General features: G+C 41.8%; 1 protein-coding gene across 3 annotated transcripts; it reads right to left on the bottom strand.

The window, feature by feature from the left end:
- Positions 1-674: 674 nt before the first annotated feature.
- Positions 675-12,608, bottom strand: LOC128115841 (zinc finger protein OZF-like). Of its 3 annotated transcripts, XM_052746935.1 has the most exons (5): positions 12,461-12,608; positions 8,921-9,031; positions 8,434-8,560; positions 8,171-8,231; positions 675-3,621 (listed from the first exon to the last, which is right to left on the bottom strand). In XM_052746935.1, the coding sequence occupies exons 1-5, from the start codon at positions 12,461-12,463 to the stop codon at positions 1,989-1,991; spliced, it is 1,935 nt and encodes a 644-aa protein (XP_052602895.1). In that variant the 5' UTR covers positions 12,464-12,608; the 3' UTR covers positions 675-1,988. The 3 variants fall into 3 exon arrangements, with proteins under 3 accessions (XP_052602895.1, XP_052602896.1, XP_052602897.1); XM_052746936.1 differs by lacking the exon at positions 8,921-9,031 and having other exon boundaries at positions 12,461-12,606; XM_052746937.1 differs by lacking the exons at positions 8,434-8,560; positions 8,921-9,031; positions 12,461-12,608 and having other exon boundaries at positions 8,158-8,230.
- Between the last annotated feature and the right edge of the window lie 3,901 nt (positions 12,609-16,509).

The raw sequence follows: 16,509 nt of genomic DNA, 5'->3' as shown, positions 1-16,509 counted from the left end.
CTTCCTTCTGTTTCAGTTTCCCATGTGAGAAGTGGAAGGATTTTGCAATACTTTGCCACCTGGGAGGTTTTTCAGTTTTGTGTAATCTCAGCTTAGTGTGCTCCACCAGTGAGCAAGAAAGAAGCCTCTTTTTCATCATTCTCCATGTCCTTGTCCAGGGACTCCTGGGCTCAGCTTTGGCCCTGGCAAACCCTCTATATGAGGCCACTGAAGCTGCAACTAAGCCATGACCATGGAATCAGTAGTGTATCTCTCTCTCCTCATAAGCAATGCCTGACACTGCATTTGTGGTCCTAACCCACATGAGACTCTCAGGACATTTTGAACCCAAAGAGGATTGAATCCTGGGCCTCTTCCCTTCCTTCCATGATGAAATGGTGGCATTCCACCTCAAACAAGGTCCTGGATTCTAATCCGACCCAGGAATATTCTCATCTTGTCATGCACCTCTGGGTACTACCTGTGAGCCCCCAGACACACATTTAAGCCACTCTGTGCTCTGGTTTGCTCACACCCTAGACCAGCCCTGTTCTCCTAGTACTTAGGAAGCCAAGTCAAGGCGCAGGATTCAAGGGCTAGAGTGTGAGCTCTAGGCCAGTTTAGGCAACTGAGATAGACTCCATATCAATACACACACACACACACACACACACACACACACACACACACACACACACACACACACACAGTTTATTTTAACAAAAGTTTGTGTTTGCAGTTTTGGTTTTGTTTTGAGGCAGGTTCTCAGTGTAGACCTGTGTATAAAAAACTCGGCTACCTCAATGTTTTCATATCAGATGGCCGTCATTGGATAGAATACTTGCTCAACATATACAAGACCTCTGCATAAACAGGGCATGGTAGTAAAACCTGTCATCCCAGTAACTGGAGTTGGAAACAGAAACATCTGAAGTTCAAGGTCAGCCTGAACTTCATCAGCCTGCATAAAAAAAGAAAAAAAAAGATTAACAAAAAAATATCAGGCTCAGTGTTCATCATGGCATGGCTCAGCAGGTAAAAAGTGCTTTCAACCGAGACTGATGGACCTGGTGTTTTCCTCAGAACAGACATGGTAGAAAGGAAAAACTGGGTCACACAGCCTGACATCTGATTTCAAACTATACTATTCATGTGGACTCACAAAGATAACGATAATAAAATGAATCTTAAAAGAAATAAAAAGGGATGAGAGATGGTTTAGCAGTTTACCACCTGGCGTGGACTGCACGGTGACCATTGCTGATTGACAAGTCCCAGCATTTCCACATTGCCGATCTTAATTCTCCAGCATCATTTTTATTTCAATTTTAATAATTCTCACTATATGTTATGTTTCCTTATGCCTTTTCTTGTGGGAAATTTATTTTGCTGGTTACACTGGAGGATGGAATGTATACATAGGCAAGGCAGTCTCTTTAAACAAAATTCTTGGAAAAAAATCCCGACCACCATGGAACCACACAATGTGATTACTATGTCTACTCCCACACATGAAGCCCCATTGTGTCCCCCTGATTACACCAAAAATAGAGAACTTAATGATTTACTAAGTGGCTACACCAAGTTCCAGGGATGAAAGCAACTATGAAAGGAAACAATGGGCTCACATCCAGAAAGGCATGAAGATACTTGAAGAATTTATCACTTTTTGCCCCAGGAAAAATGCTGTAATGAGGTTGAAGGCTGCTTTTATCCTGGAATCATTAAGTCTGTTTTTAACCTGCTTGAGTCTAACCTAAGATTCAGTTATAGAGCATAAAATGTGTAGTTCTTTTTCAATAAAGCAGCAGCTATACTGCTTCACACTCAGATCATGGCAGTCTCCATCCTCTACTGATGCATGATCTCCTCTTCTAGACCTGAACCCCTATGACACTTGATTCCAGCAAGTACCTCTTGTAGAACACACAATTCTGTTTCCAGCACCCACATGGCAGCTCACATCAGCTCACATCTGAAATTACCACATTGATTACCTCCATATGTTACTATCCAGTATGAATTCTTTCATGACTGTGAAGATTACTCTTCTTTGCAAATGCTTTACCACATTGGTTACATTTATAGGGTTTCTCTCCAGTATGAAGTCTTTCATGACTTAGAAGGCTACTCTTCTGTACAAAGGCTTTACCACATTGATTACATTCATAGGGTTTCTCTCCTATATGAATTCTTTCATGACTTAGAAGGCTACTCTTCTGTACAAAGGCTTTACCACATTGATTACATTCATATGGTTTCTCTCCCTTATGAATTCTTTCATGACTTTGAAGATGAGTTCTCACTGCAAAGGCTTTACCACATTGATTACATTCATAGGGTTTCTCTCCAGTATGAATTCTTTCATGATTGTGAAGATTACTCTTCTTTGCAAATGCTTTACCACATTGGTCACATTTATAGGGTTTCTCTCCAGTATGAATTCTTTCATGACTGAGAAGATAACTCTTTGTTGCAAAGGCTTTACCACATTGATTACATTTATAGGGTTTCTCTCCAGTATGAATTTTTTCATGACTTTGAAGATGACTCTTCTGTGCAAAGGCTTTACCACATTGATTACATTCATAAGGTTTCTCTCCACTATGAATTCTTTCATGGCTGAGAAGATAACTTTTCCATGCAAAGGCTTTACCACATTGATTACATACATAGGGTTTCTCTCCAGTATGTATTCTTTCATGACTTTCAAGATGACTCTTCCATGCAAAGGCTTTTCCACACTGATCACACTCATATTGTTTCTCTCCAGTATGAATTCTTTCATGACTGCGAAGACTACTCTTCCCTGAAAAGGCTTTACCACATTGATTACATACATACGGTTTCTCTCTTGTATGACATCTTTCATGACTATGAAGATTTCTCTTCTCTGCAAAGGCTTTATCACAATCATTATATTCGTATGGTTTCTCTTCAATATGAATTCTTTTATGTCTGTGAAGATCACTCATCTGTACAAAGGCTTTACTACATTGATTATATTCATAGCATTTCTCTCGAGTTTGAATTCTATTTACTTCATGATGAAGATTGTGATATACACAGGCTTTATAACTTTGATTATATTCATTGGGTTTTCCTTCCAAATGAGTTTTTTGGTGTTCTTCTAAAGAGCAATTAGTTATAAAGGCTTTATCATGTTGATTACATTCATAGAGAGTGTCTTCATTATTGGTTGTTTGGTGTGTTTGACGATGCCTTTCAAGCCTAAAGCCTTTAGTAGATGACTCATATTTATTATTTTCTCTTCCCACATGAGTTTTTTCACATCTTTGAAGAGAACTTGAAGAACTCAAGGTCTGACCACACTGATTGCATTCATAACATTTTCTTATACTGTGAGCCACACTACATGCGCATAGTGAACCAGTAGAGAGAGATGAATTTCCATATTCCTGGTACTCATAAGGATTTTCTCCAATGAGAGTTTCTTGATGAATTCCCACTGAAGTTGGAAAACCAATTAACTGTAAACTTGTATCACAGTCATCATGTCTTCTCATAGTGGGGACTACCACATATCTTCCATTTGTTCTGAGAGAGCCAGAACTACAATGCTTCTTTCCATGTCCCTTATGCTCACATGGATTATATCCTGAGTGACAGATGACACACCGGCTAAAGGAAGATAACAAATAAAAGGTTTTCACATTGCATTCACTTAGTCAAATGTTTTTTGTGTCATACAGATGTGGAATAGAGATTCATGTTTCTACACCAAGACAACCTCCTGGTCTCTCATACAGTGCTCCTCTCACTAAACTATGCTAAATCACTCACTACAAGTATATGAGCAACACTAGCTTTAATACCAAAGCTTTGCTTATAAAAGGTCTTGGCCGGACACTAATGCCCTCATCAATGATATCATAAGTGGAAGGCATGATGGTAATTGGGTAGACAGTTCTACAACATGCCTCTCACATGGCTATGATTGAAACTGTGACATCTACTATGGCATTGTTTCCTTGTCTTGTCCTTAAGGGAATGCTTTGCAAACAGTGATCAGCTACCTGACATTAGAGTACATGGTGTTGTGACAATTTAATAATCATCACAAAGCTATGCCATTTATACAGTTGCTTCTCATTAAAAGTTCAGGGCACATTAACATTTTTTCAAACTGTTTGAAATCTCCTGCTCAGGCAGCCCCATTGCAGAATGTTCAACATCTATGGCTCCTCCTGCAGCCATGTCTGGGACCATGCCTACCAGCTACTTAAGACCCAGCCCATACATCTGCCATGGGTGCTCTTGTGATCTGTCTCCTGCTTTCCTGAGAGCCACCTGGGAGTGCTCTGCTTTGCGCTGCCCTGTTTATTAAATCTGGATTTATTAACTCAGTTTGATTTGGCTTATTGCATCAGTGATAGAGGAACCCACCAACTGGAGATCCAATAATTATCTTCGGTGCACTGGCCGGGGTGAGTAGTCCTTCCACAACCATGAGGTGTGGCTGTGGAAGGCCATTCATTCTCTCTCCCCACTCCACCTTTGCCACACTGAATGAATAGCTCAGTAAGCCTCCCATTCCCAAACAAAATTTCTTAAAGGTCCAGGACCTCTTCCAACCTGCAGACTGCCTGCTGAGCCACTGCAGTGCCAGGTGACTCCAGCCTGTTTCAGGGTAGAGACAGTCGCTGCCCTTGGAATTCCCTGTGTGAGAGAGACTTCACCAGAGTCCACCCCACACACAGCTCCCAGATGTGATTTGTGTACCCACCCTCACAACCACATCCCCAGCATATGGCTTTTGAATGAGTGCTTTCTAAGTCCAAGTTCTGTCCCCAGAAACTCTGGGGTTGTCTCCTCCAAATTGGGGATGCAAGAATACTGCCCCCGTTCCTCTGTTACTCTGCATCTTGTTCCTAGCGTGCAGTTTGGCCAAACTGTGATTCTAATGCTCCCATTCCTCTCGCTCCCCAGGTCTGTTTGTTTCTCTGTTTGCTCCCTCCTTCTTTCCTCTTTTCCACCAGAGATGCTGCTGCCACTACATCACCACCACCACCACCACCACCTCTAACTTCCACCACCTCCACCACCACCACCTCCATCACCACGTCCATCATCTCCACCACCACCACCACTACCACTGCCCTAACCTCCACACTACCACCTGTGTCGCTGCCTCCACCACCTTCACTACCACCTCAACCACCACTGCTGCCACCACCACCGCCACCACCTTGATGCAGCCCGGGGGTGGGGGGGCCTGTTCCCATACTCCCCACGCCTAAAATTCTACCTGCCCACTCTACCCTTAAACCTGTTCTCCTACAATACACTCTGCTACACATTCCTCCATCCTAAAAATCTCTTTTTCCAAAATTCTCAACTTGCACTCTGTCTATTCAACTGGGCAGCATGTGCTGCTACTCTGTTTTTCAGTTTCCTTCTGCAGCACCTTCTCTGGGATCCGGGTATCAGGCTGTAAGACCTGCTATGAACCTCATTAAAAAAATTTGTTTCTGTTAATGATCCTGTTTACTTTTTATGTGTGGTGGAAATGTGTGAATGGTGTGGCCTCACATGTGTGTTTCTGACTAGTTTTGAATGCCTGAGTTTACGTGTCCTGAATGTTACTGGCTAATTGGGTATGTTTTAAAATCTGTAGGTTTGTGACTCCAGATTGAAACTGCTCTGGAGAACATCACCAGCCACCATTTTGACTGAGGTTAAAGAAATACTTCCCCATCATCTTCAATAAGGGTAACCACTTGGACTGGCCACACCAAGGAGATATTAGCTCTCCAATATAATTTGGGTTAGGATATATTTCTGTTTGATAATTTCTGTCCTATCCTAAAAGCAAGGTTCATTAAACAGGATTTAAAACAATGCTGGTTTTGATCACTGATATTGAAATTAAATTGTTTGCAATGTTAAAACTTGGTTTTGCCTGATATATCCTAGGATCACCACTAAAAACTACAGACTGAATCTTCTGGCGTTTACTAACATTGGTAAGCTGTAACTAATTGGGTAAACTGTATGTCAGACTTAACTTACATATGCCCTCAAAGATAAACCTAAACAACATTTCTCTACTTTAGATATACCTAACAGATCTTGTTCCCCCATTCTCAAACACTCTCAGAGATCTGAGAATATGGCATTTAATATAAAAGCTTTTTATGAGAGACATGCCAACTCCTGGAAGCATCCTGCATCTTCTCCAAGAAGATGGATGGCCACAGAAGAACTTCTACCTGGAGGCCTGCCTCAAATGTAACAAAGCCAGCCACACAGTGAAGAGCTGCTTTACACCTTTAACTGCTGCTGAGATCATGTCCAGACTGTGAATAAGTGGGGCAATGGTGAAAATTGTGCCACTCTGCCAAGACAGGTAGGCCTATCTCCCCAAATTTCTACTCCACAAAGAATCTGTCAGATCCTCTGAACTTGGCATCTGAACAAGTGCTACCTCTGGGACTTGTCCCCCAGTGACCACAGAGAGACTTGGGACTGCCTGGGTAACTGGAAAGCTGGCTCACTCCTGCTCATTTATGTATTCTTCTCAGATCTCATGGTGTTTGATGACTAGGATACTAAGAGATTTGCCAGTTTAACAGCACCACCAACCACATGGCTACAAGCACTTTAGAAGTTCATTAGTAAGTTTCCTGTTAAAAATAAAGACAGGTATGCCTCATTCACAGACTCCATGGTACAGGATAAACTGGTTTCAAATATAACTTCAGAGGTTCAAAGTTTTAGCTTTGATAAATGCAGTTTTGACAAACTGATAAAGCATTGATTACAGTTTTCAGGGGTCCTTAAATTTCTGTGGATTTTACTGGTCCATTTTAGAGCTAGGTTAGCATTAGAGAGGATATAGAACCCTGGAGACATGTTCAACTCCCTCTTCCTATACTCACCCAACCTCCTTTCTTCAGTGAATTTAGACTTGAAAATATTCATGTCTTTTAATCCAATGCCATAGCTTTGTACTATGACACCAAGATGTAAATCTGTTCCAGCAGTTTTACAGTCACCTGAAGGTTCCTGGAAAGTGGGCTCTGATACTTTGGAAAGAAGTTTGGCCTGATGGAAAATAATATCAGTTTCCAGAGCATATTTTTGACCCCACACACTTTGAGCATATCTGTAGGTTTACTCCTCCAGCCTTGGCCAAGGTAAACCTGAAGAAGGCCCTATAGATACACCTGCTCCTGCAACAGCTCTGAGCTTGCCAACCACCACACAAGAATACCAACTGGACAAATACTAACAGGTGGACTTTACCCACATGCCTGCTCATAAAAAGGCTCCATATCTCTTAACTCTTACTGACACATTGACAGGATGGATGTTCTCCCAACCTCCAGAAAAACAGCAGATGCTATGGCTCCAGTACTCCTGGAAAACATCATCCCTAGATTTGGCATGCCATCTCCCCAAGCTCCTGGGACTTCACTGCTGGTACCACCTCTCCAGGCACAAGTGGGCACCTACCCAGCAACTGAAACCTTGTTTTCCAAGATGTCCCAATTAAGGGCATATCTGCCCAGATGCCTCACTCATTCACCCTTGACTTGTTTGTACAACTAGGACACTTCTCAGTTCCACTCGCTATGGCAGTCTTCCTACTACCAATGGCTATCCCTGTTCATAAGGACAGTGATAATAAGCTATTGTTTTCTCCTAGCAACCTGCATTCTCCGCTTCCTCAAGAACAGATGCCTGAGGTTTCCTGGACGGCAGCTATCCAAATGCTTCCATAACCATACCCCTGCTGAGCATGGGCCCACCTGACTCCCAACTCCCCCATCCCCACACGGTGCCATGCTAGCAGGAAGTACATAGACTTGAACCTGCTTCCATATATACCCAAAAAAAGTTGGGATGTTTAGAATCTCCAGTTGAGGGGGCCTCATTCCAGAAAGCCCACCTTTGGTGGCTCCTCTACCAGAGATGCCTGGGAACATGCCCATGCCTACTGGTATTTAAGACCTGGCCCATAGATCTGCCATGGGTACTCTCCTGTTCTATTTCATGCCTTCCTGAGAGCCCCCTGGAGTGCTCTGCTTTGCTAAGCTCTGTTTATTAAATCTGGATTTATTAATTTGGTTTGATTTGACTTATTGCATCAGTGATGGAGGTACCCAGCAACCAGGAATATAGTACTAATCACAGACATATATATCAGCTTACACGTGAAAATTACCTTCCATGTCTTGTAGAATTTTGATAATGTTCTTCAATATTGTGGTCTTCCCATTTGTACCCTAAAATACAGTATCAGAAAGTGTGATATATTACTGGAAATTAGGAATAATTGAAATTACTGTCTTTCATGAACCATAGAACAATGCCTGATATATTCACCAGATTTTTTCTTCTTTAACATTCAAAATTATAGGAGAGCACCATCTTTAAGACAGGCTTCTTCCTTTAAGTTAAAAACTGACAGAAAGCTCACATTCTTACCTACAATAGTGAGGTTCCAGTAGGTTTCCAGCATCACATCTGTGTAGAGACTCTTCTGGGAAGGATCCAGCAAAGCCCATTCTTCAGGAGAGAAGTTCACATGCACATCCTCATAGGTCACTGCATCCTAAAGTATCCCATATATGTACATAATAGAAATGGTGAGACTGACTGCATTGCAAATGTACACTTCACTGAGAATATATTTACATAATTCTGTGTGCTTGATACATTCTATGACATGGGTCAGTAAATATCAAATGCAGTCACCAACTCATTTTGAAAGGAAACATCAAAAGAGAATGACGCCTTCCATTCCAGTGTCTACAGAATAGAATACGGCACAGCAGGAGAAATGCCTAGGAATATATACAGAGAGACATGCAAACAGAGTAACACTATTTAGTATACATCAGTAGAACTTTATCAAAATTATTAACTTCAAGAAAGGATAGACAATAAGGATAGAAAATAGGGTGGTGCACACCTCTAATCCCAACACTCGTGAGGCAGAGCCTGGTGAAATACGTGATTTCCAGCCTGCCTGGTCTATAAGAGATTGCCAGGACAGCCAAAGGTACACAGGGAGACCCTGTCTCTAACAAAAAAAACAGAAATCAGTCAGGTCTCACTCAAAATTTCTCCCTAGAGTTAAACATTCATGCCAGTTCTATATTCATCTATCAGAAGCTGAAGTGACCCCTATTGAACTGTGAGGCTAATAATTCACAGGAAGCAAAGCATTTTTATTCAGTTGCTGTCTGACAGATCAATGAGTTCTCAAGAACATTAGTAAAGTAAATGCTGATCCTAAAACAGTAAAACAAACACCAAAAGGGAGGGAGTATAGACAGATGGGTCAACAGATAAGATAACACATTTGAAAATAATGTAAAACTGTAAAAACATACACAAAGGTAGGGACAATATTACACATCGACAAGTCAGTGATTCAGGAGATCGCTGTTAATTTCATGAATGAATGCATTCTGGCCCTGAAAAATGACACCAATGCCAAATTTCAAAAGTCATGACATGGGTAAAGTTCAGCATAAGAGCAAATGCCTGACATGTATGAAAAATGGATTCAATCTCCATAAAATATAACCATAAAAATATGAGTCAAGAAATACGGATTGGCAAGAAAAAGCAATTGCTTCTACTTTACCTTACATTATTTAAGAATGGAGTCTCGAATGTTGTTGATGGCATGCCTACATTAGAAGGAAGGGGGCTGCTCACTTTCAACAAAACAAACAAATGTGGTGAGACTCCATAAAGGCTCCACCTCCTAAGGAGAAGTCACCAATTGTGACTCTAAGTCACAAATGTGATTGTACGTCACCAATGAAGGCTCAAAACAAAGACAAATGCTCAAACTCAGCACACTACCTGGAAGATTTCTCATTCAACCCTCAACATTTTAACACAGGTCATAACAGGCCCAAGTCAAACCATGATACAAACTGCATTTAGTCTGATTTCAAAGATCCCCATATTATGTGATAGTCCCAATACTGTTTGAATGTACACAGGTGAAAAGGGCTGTTTAAATGCTCTTCTGCACGGCAGAACCTCTTAAAGGAGCTGTATCTGTTTTTTTGTTGTTGTTGTTGTTGTTGTTTGGTTTTCTTTTTACTTTTTTTTTCAGCTTTCTCAGGATGTATGTGGAAATTCCATGCCCCACATTGAAATACCAAATGTACCAGGCATTTTTAGGGGGACACCAGCAAGCTCCAAAACCATGGCATAGAGACTTATTAATAGTGATGAATGCTTGGCCTACCTTAGGTTCGTCTTTGGCTAGCTCTTTCAACTTAAATTAACCTGTTTCTCTTTATCTGCCTTATGCCCCGGGGCTTTGTACCTTTCATTCTTTCTGGATATCTTTCCTGCTCTCTCCATGTCTGGCTGGCGGCTGCCAGGCTCCTGGCCCTGGGTGTGTCCCTCTCTTTCTCCTTCATTCTCTCCTTTCTTCCTCCCTCTCATTCTTCTGGAGCATAGATTTCTGCTCCTGTTTATTCTCTCTGCCCACCAGCCCTGTGTATCCCTCTTTGGTCTACCTAGTGGCCATTCAGCTTGTTATTAGACCACTCAGGTGCCTTAGACAGGCAAGGTAAAACAGCAACACATCTCTTCATAATTAAACAAATGCAGGATAAACAAATGTAACACATCCTTGCATCATTAAACAAATGTAGCAGATACAACTATAACACCTTTACATAAGATAATATTCCACATCATAAACAAAGGTAACAAATCTTTGTCCAGTTAAGATAATATTCCACAGCACATTACTCTTTCATTTGGCCTTACTTGATTTCCCAGGACATGTGGAGAATGCAGAGATAATATAACAAAATACTACATAACCTGTCTTACTGACTCTTCCCTTGCTGTGAAGCACTATGACCAAGGCAACTCTTTTTGTTTGTTTTTGTTTTTCCAGACAGGCTTTCTCTATGGAACAGACCTGGCTGTCCTAGGAACTCACTCTGTAGACCAGGCAGGCCTCACACTCACAGATCTGCCTGCCTCTGCATCTCAAGTGCTGGGATTAACAGCAAGCAACACTACCACTGATTTAAACATTTTAACAAATTAAACCCAAAAGACTTCAGTCCAGCAAACATGGAGAGTCACAAATCTGTCTGATCACAGCCCAGACCAGACTCAATTGGGAGAAAATGGGGCCAAGCAACATCTTGTGTTGGGGACTGAGGAGAAGGTGAATGACCTGGATGACAACAACTGGTTTCAACAGTTACAATCAGTTGGGGAAACTCGTCCATGGATTCAGCTGTCTCTGGTTGGGGTCATGGAATTCTTTCCTCTGTTCCCTAGCTGCATGGGGCCTACCTGCCTAGGACACAGGGACTATCTCCTCCTACATACATGCAAACCTAAATAAAGAGTCTTTTTAAGGAAAGGGCGTAACCGTGCCCATTTAACCACGGAGAGTTGGCGATCCCACTGGGAACTATGCCTAATGGAGGATGGGCTTCCTTACCAGGGAGCAAGATTAACCTTGAGTAAAAAGCAACCATGTGTCTATTATGTCAATATTATATTATGACAATGCAGAATTGGAGCTACAGATACAGCAAAAGTCCAATTAAAGTCTAACAATTTATGGTGCAAAGTAAATTGCATGAGAAACAAAAATAACATGAGAAAATGTCATCATGAATGAAAAATTGATCAACACACGACTGAATCAATAGTACACACAGTGACACCATCTGACTTCAAACTCTGAATGAAATTGCAATAAAGAAGCAATGAACTGGGTGGTGGTGTTGGCAGACACCTTTAAAGGAAGCACTTGGATGTTGGAGGCCATCCCGGTCTACAGAGTGAGTTCCAGGACAGCCAGGGTTACACAGAGAAAATTTATCTGGGTGGGAAGGGGGTTGGGGGGGAGACTGTACTGTCTGAGAAAGAATAAAAAGATCAACAGAACATGAAAGCACACTTAGAAATAAAAACACAACAAATAGTCAATTTTGCCACATGACGCCAGGAACCACAATAAGTCTGGCCTTAATGACACAGGTAAATGAACCACCCTGGCATCTACATGCTAATGTGTTAATGACATAGACTTTACGCCCTGCACACAATTAACTGCAGACGGATCCTACACCTGAATGTTCAGTGCCAAGTGCAGAACTTCTAGATGACACTAGAGTGACCAGGGCTCTGCTAGTTAGCAAATCTGCCTTCCCTGCCCACAGTTTTTACTGAAAGAAATGAAAAAATGATCACCATGACTACCATGCCTGGCATGGTGACTAGGATATTTCCGCACAAAGGCTCACACTCCCCTATACTCTGTGAAGGCGCAAACCCCACCGATAAATCGCTCAGAAGTCCCGCTTCTGCCTGGGAGTTGCAGGGACCTCAGGGGACCAAAGGGAATCACTCCAGACACCGCGACCTGACGCCATTTACACAGCCCCGGGGGGACACCACACTGGCTCCCGTGGCTTCTCCCCACGAGGGACGGCAGCCCCTCACTCACCATGGCGGATTCCCTGCTCACCCACTCTCCTCGCGGCTCCCAGGAGCCAGTCGCATCCCAGCACACAAAACAGGAGATCCACCTTTAACTGCTGAGCCACAGACCATCCTGCAGGACGGGCCGGAAGTGCCCTCCCCATTCTGATTGGCAGTCCATCTGGAGGTCTTGATTGGCTACGGAGGCCTGAGCGATCTAAACAGCCCCCTTAGGGACAGAGTGCTGTGAAGTGAGGGAGCCCAATGATTGGCAGCCCTGGCTTTCACCCCAGGCACAGAACTGCCCCAGACCTGCAGAGATTGACATAGGTGCACAACTTGGGGCTGGACTGCAAAGTCTTCCCTGAACTATTCCTGCCCTCAGGAGGACTCTTTTCTGGGGATTTAGGTTTTGCTATGAACTGAGAAAGGACAAAGGAAACCTGCCACTTTTCTGGACTAGCAATACCTCAGGCGTGCTGTAGAAAACGTTCTGATTTTCATTTTTGTAAAACAAAAAATTATGATTAAAAAATAAAGAACTATACACTAATATGCACTCTCTTAAATTGCTATTATGTAGAAAATGCCCATCAATGTAAATACAGGATTTAGAGAAGTAAACCCTCTGAAATCAGGGTGACCTTTTTACTTATATCTATATTTACTAGAGAGCCTCAATACTCTAATGACTAAATTATATACATATATACATATATGTATATATTTATATATTATTGCCCATTTGACATAGGAGTCTACTGTAGTGATATTGTGTCCTCCAAAATATTGTACACCCTAATAAACTTATCTGGGGTCAGAAAACAGAACAGCCACTAAATAGACATAGAGGCCAGAAAATGATAGCACACACCCCTTTAATCCTAGCCTTCTAGAGACAGAGATCCATCGTGTTCTCTGGGAGTCAAAGCCACACTGGATAGAGCCAGGCATGGTGACACATGCCTTTAATCCCAGGAAGGGATGGCAGGAAGCAGAAAGGTATATAAAGTCTGAGAAGGAGGAACTAGAATCTTTTTTAAGCTTTTAGCATCAGTTCAGCTGAGATCCATTCACATGAGGACTCAGAAGCTTTCAGTCTGAGGAAACAAGATCAGCTGAGGAATTGGCAAGGTGAGGTTGGATGTGGCTTGTTCTGTTTCTCTGATCTTTCAGCGTTCACCCCAATACTTAGCTCCGGCTTTGTTTTTATTAATAAGACCTTTGAAGATTCGTGTTACAGTCTACAGATTTGTTTTCTCTTACTTCTGCATTATTAGTGAAAATAAGTAAAGCAAATGAAGAGTACTTATTTTTACATCATGTTTCTATTGTTTCATTTTCTTTATCAGGGTCTCACTCTGTAGCCCTGACTGGACAGGAACTTGATCTGCTGACCAGACTAGCCTAAAAATCATAAAGAAAAGTTTGCCTCTGTTGTAGAGTGCTAAGATGAAAGGTCTGCTCCACTCTTCATGACTTCTAGTAATTTTGCAGTTACTAATGAAATAAACAGCAGCTGTTGAGATTCACCCTCAGATTCTGTCAGTCTGCTTCCCTCACCAACTCCACACCTCCACACTTGGACCTGAACCTTGACAGAGCTGGACTCTGGCAATAAAGTCCCCATCAAATGGTTTTTAAAAAGGGGAGAAAGAGAGTTTTCTGCTGGACACATCTTGGCCACAAAGACCAAATCTTTTCGAGACCTTTAGACTTCCAGGCCAGCCACGGATCTTTTGGACTTGTCCTTTCACAGGATCTGACTGAAACTCAGATCTCTTCTCCTAATCCTTTAGTTAATGCTTAAATGAATGCTTAATTTTGTGGTATATGAACTAATGGAGCAAACTTCATAATTTTGAACTGTATCATTGGTTATGCTTGAATGAGGAAAAGAAATAAGAAAAGGACATGACTGCTCCTAAGTATGGTGGAGGAGAAAGTTTATTGTAGTTGTAGGGGAGAGTATAGTCAGAGGCAGGGATATCTGAGGGAGTATAGAGTGGATAAGACCAGACTGAGCTGGGTCATGTGGAGAGAGTGGGAGGGGAAGGAAAGAGACGGGAACCAGGTGGAGCAGTCAGGAGGCCAAACATACAAAAGAGACAGGTGATCAAAATGTCTAAACTACATATGGAAGAGCCTCTGGGGGAAGGATAGCCCAGCCTCTGGGCAGGGGAGTTCAGGGAAGGGGGTTCAGTATGCCAGCCATACCCTGTAACAGGTAGAGACTGAAGGATTCTGGGAGAAACTGGTGACCAAATCCAGATTGGGTATGATAATCACCTCAGCTATTTGTCCCAAGTTTGAAACTTAACATCCCAGCCTTTTGTTGATAGAAAATCAGGCAGCAGTTAGAGCAGTCTGCAGCATTTGATTGCTTAGAAATCTGCTGGAAGAGACACATATTGGCAACAGAAGATAAAGCTGAGGAAGTTAGGGGGACATTTGTTTCTTAGGTGTCATTTGAAACCTTTAGGTCCACAGTCCTTGTCACTCTGGGAGGGGAGTCCCAAGACCAGAGAAAAGGGAAGATTCCACCCTCAAGAATAGTCAGGTGGGGAAGCAGGCTGTTGATTGAAAAGAGTATATATCTGAAGTCCATTTCACATGTGAGAGGTGGATGGAAGTAGATGACCTGAAGCTTACAAGATTTTTTTAAGTTTATAAAAAGAGGTACAAGTTTTAGATATGTTAGCATTACTAATGTTTGTAATATGTACTCATATCCACATTGTGGGAAGAGCAGTAGACTCATGCACTTGTGTCATGGTAAAAGCTTGGGGACCAAAAAATGATTCTGGGTTAAAAGCAGGAACACACTTTAGGGTGATCTCAGAGAGGAGAGAAACATTCTGTGGAGCAGAAGGGCAATGGCTCACTTGGTCTTGATTTTAAATATGGAAAAAAGCAGGGCCTCTTCTCTGCATCCAGAAGACTGGATATATATAGATTATTCTGGTGTTTTAGCTTAATAAGAAGAACTTTTAAGTCTGTACCTCGAAAACAACCAAATGGAGTTTAAAATCTCGAGCTTGTGACTCTGACAATAGAAGCAAAGCTTTCCCGGAGCTACATTAATAGCTTATCAGAACTGCATTGATTAAATGTAGCATGATGAGACAGAAATTTGAAGCATTATTCATTCTTTTATATACCTTAAATCAATATCTTATCACAATTTAAACTTTGACATCCTCACACCTGACTTAAAATTACATTTACACAACTCAAAACCCCTTTTCTTGGACCTTAAAACATTTCAAAGATCCACAAATCTTAAGCTTTAAATGTTACACTTTTTTCTATCCAAACATTCACAATAAGACAGAGGTCATTGTAACACAATTATCCTTTAAAAAATAGCAAAAAATTACACTGAAGTATGTTTTGTGAGTTTCTCTCCTTTGGAGTCTGATAGCAGGGTAAATGGTGACTAGACTCATTAGTAACTCCAGGAAAGTGAGGCATGTGGGCACATTTTTACATATGAAGAGAACTGAGAAGGCAGCTGAAGTCTTGGGAAAGCAGTTGGGTGTTTGCTGCTGATAAAGCTAGCTAGTCAATATCCTCAGAGATTTGAGAAGGATACATTATAACTGGAAGTATAATCTAAATGGTCTATGTATCAATTAAAGTAAGAGTGACCCATTACCTGTACAGGTTACCATAGACTGCAGTGTAGTCAGAATCTTTCTCCAGTCCTGCCTAGCCTGGGGTCCCACAGCCACTGATAAAATAATTACTCAGAGGCTTATATTAATTATGAACTGTATGGCCATGACCTATGACTCAATTTTCTTGCTAGTTAGCTCTTATAACTGAACTCAGCCCATTTCTATTAATCTATATGTTGCCATTGTTCCATGGCTTTTCCTGTGTGCCATTACATGCTGCTCCCTGGACAGCAGAATGGCTCCTCCACCTCTGCCTTTCTTCTTCCTGTCTCTTTCCTGAATTTCCTGCCTGCCTCTAAGCTGCCTTGCTATAGGCCAAACAGCTTTATTTATCAACTAATCAGAACAACACATATTCACAGTATACAGAAAGATATCCCAAAGCACTGCAGTG

The sequence above is a fragment of the Peromyscus californicus genome, unplaced genomic scaffold, assembly GCF_007827085.1.
Source record: "Peromyscus californicus insignis strain IS unplaced genomic scaffold, ASM782708v3 Scaffold_1__1_contigs__length_55948999, whole genome shotgun sequence".
NCBI classification, from domain to species: Eukaryota; Metazoa; Chordata; class Mammalia; order Rodentia; family Cricetidae; genus Peromyscus; species Peromyscus californicus.
This window is presented reverse-complemented; position numbering and strand designations above follow the sequence as displayed.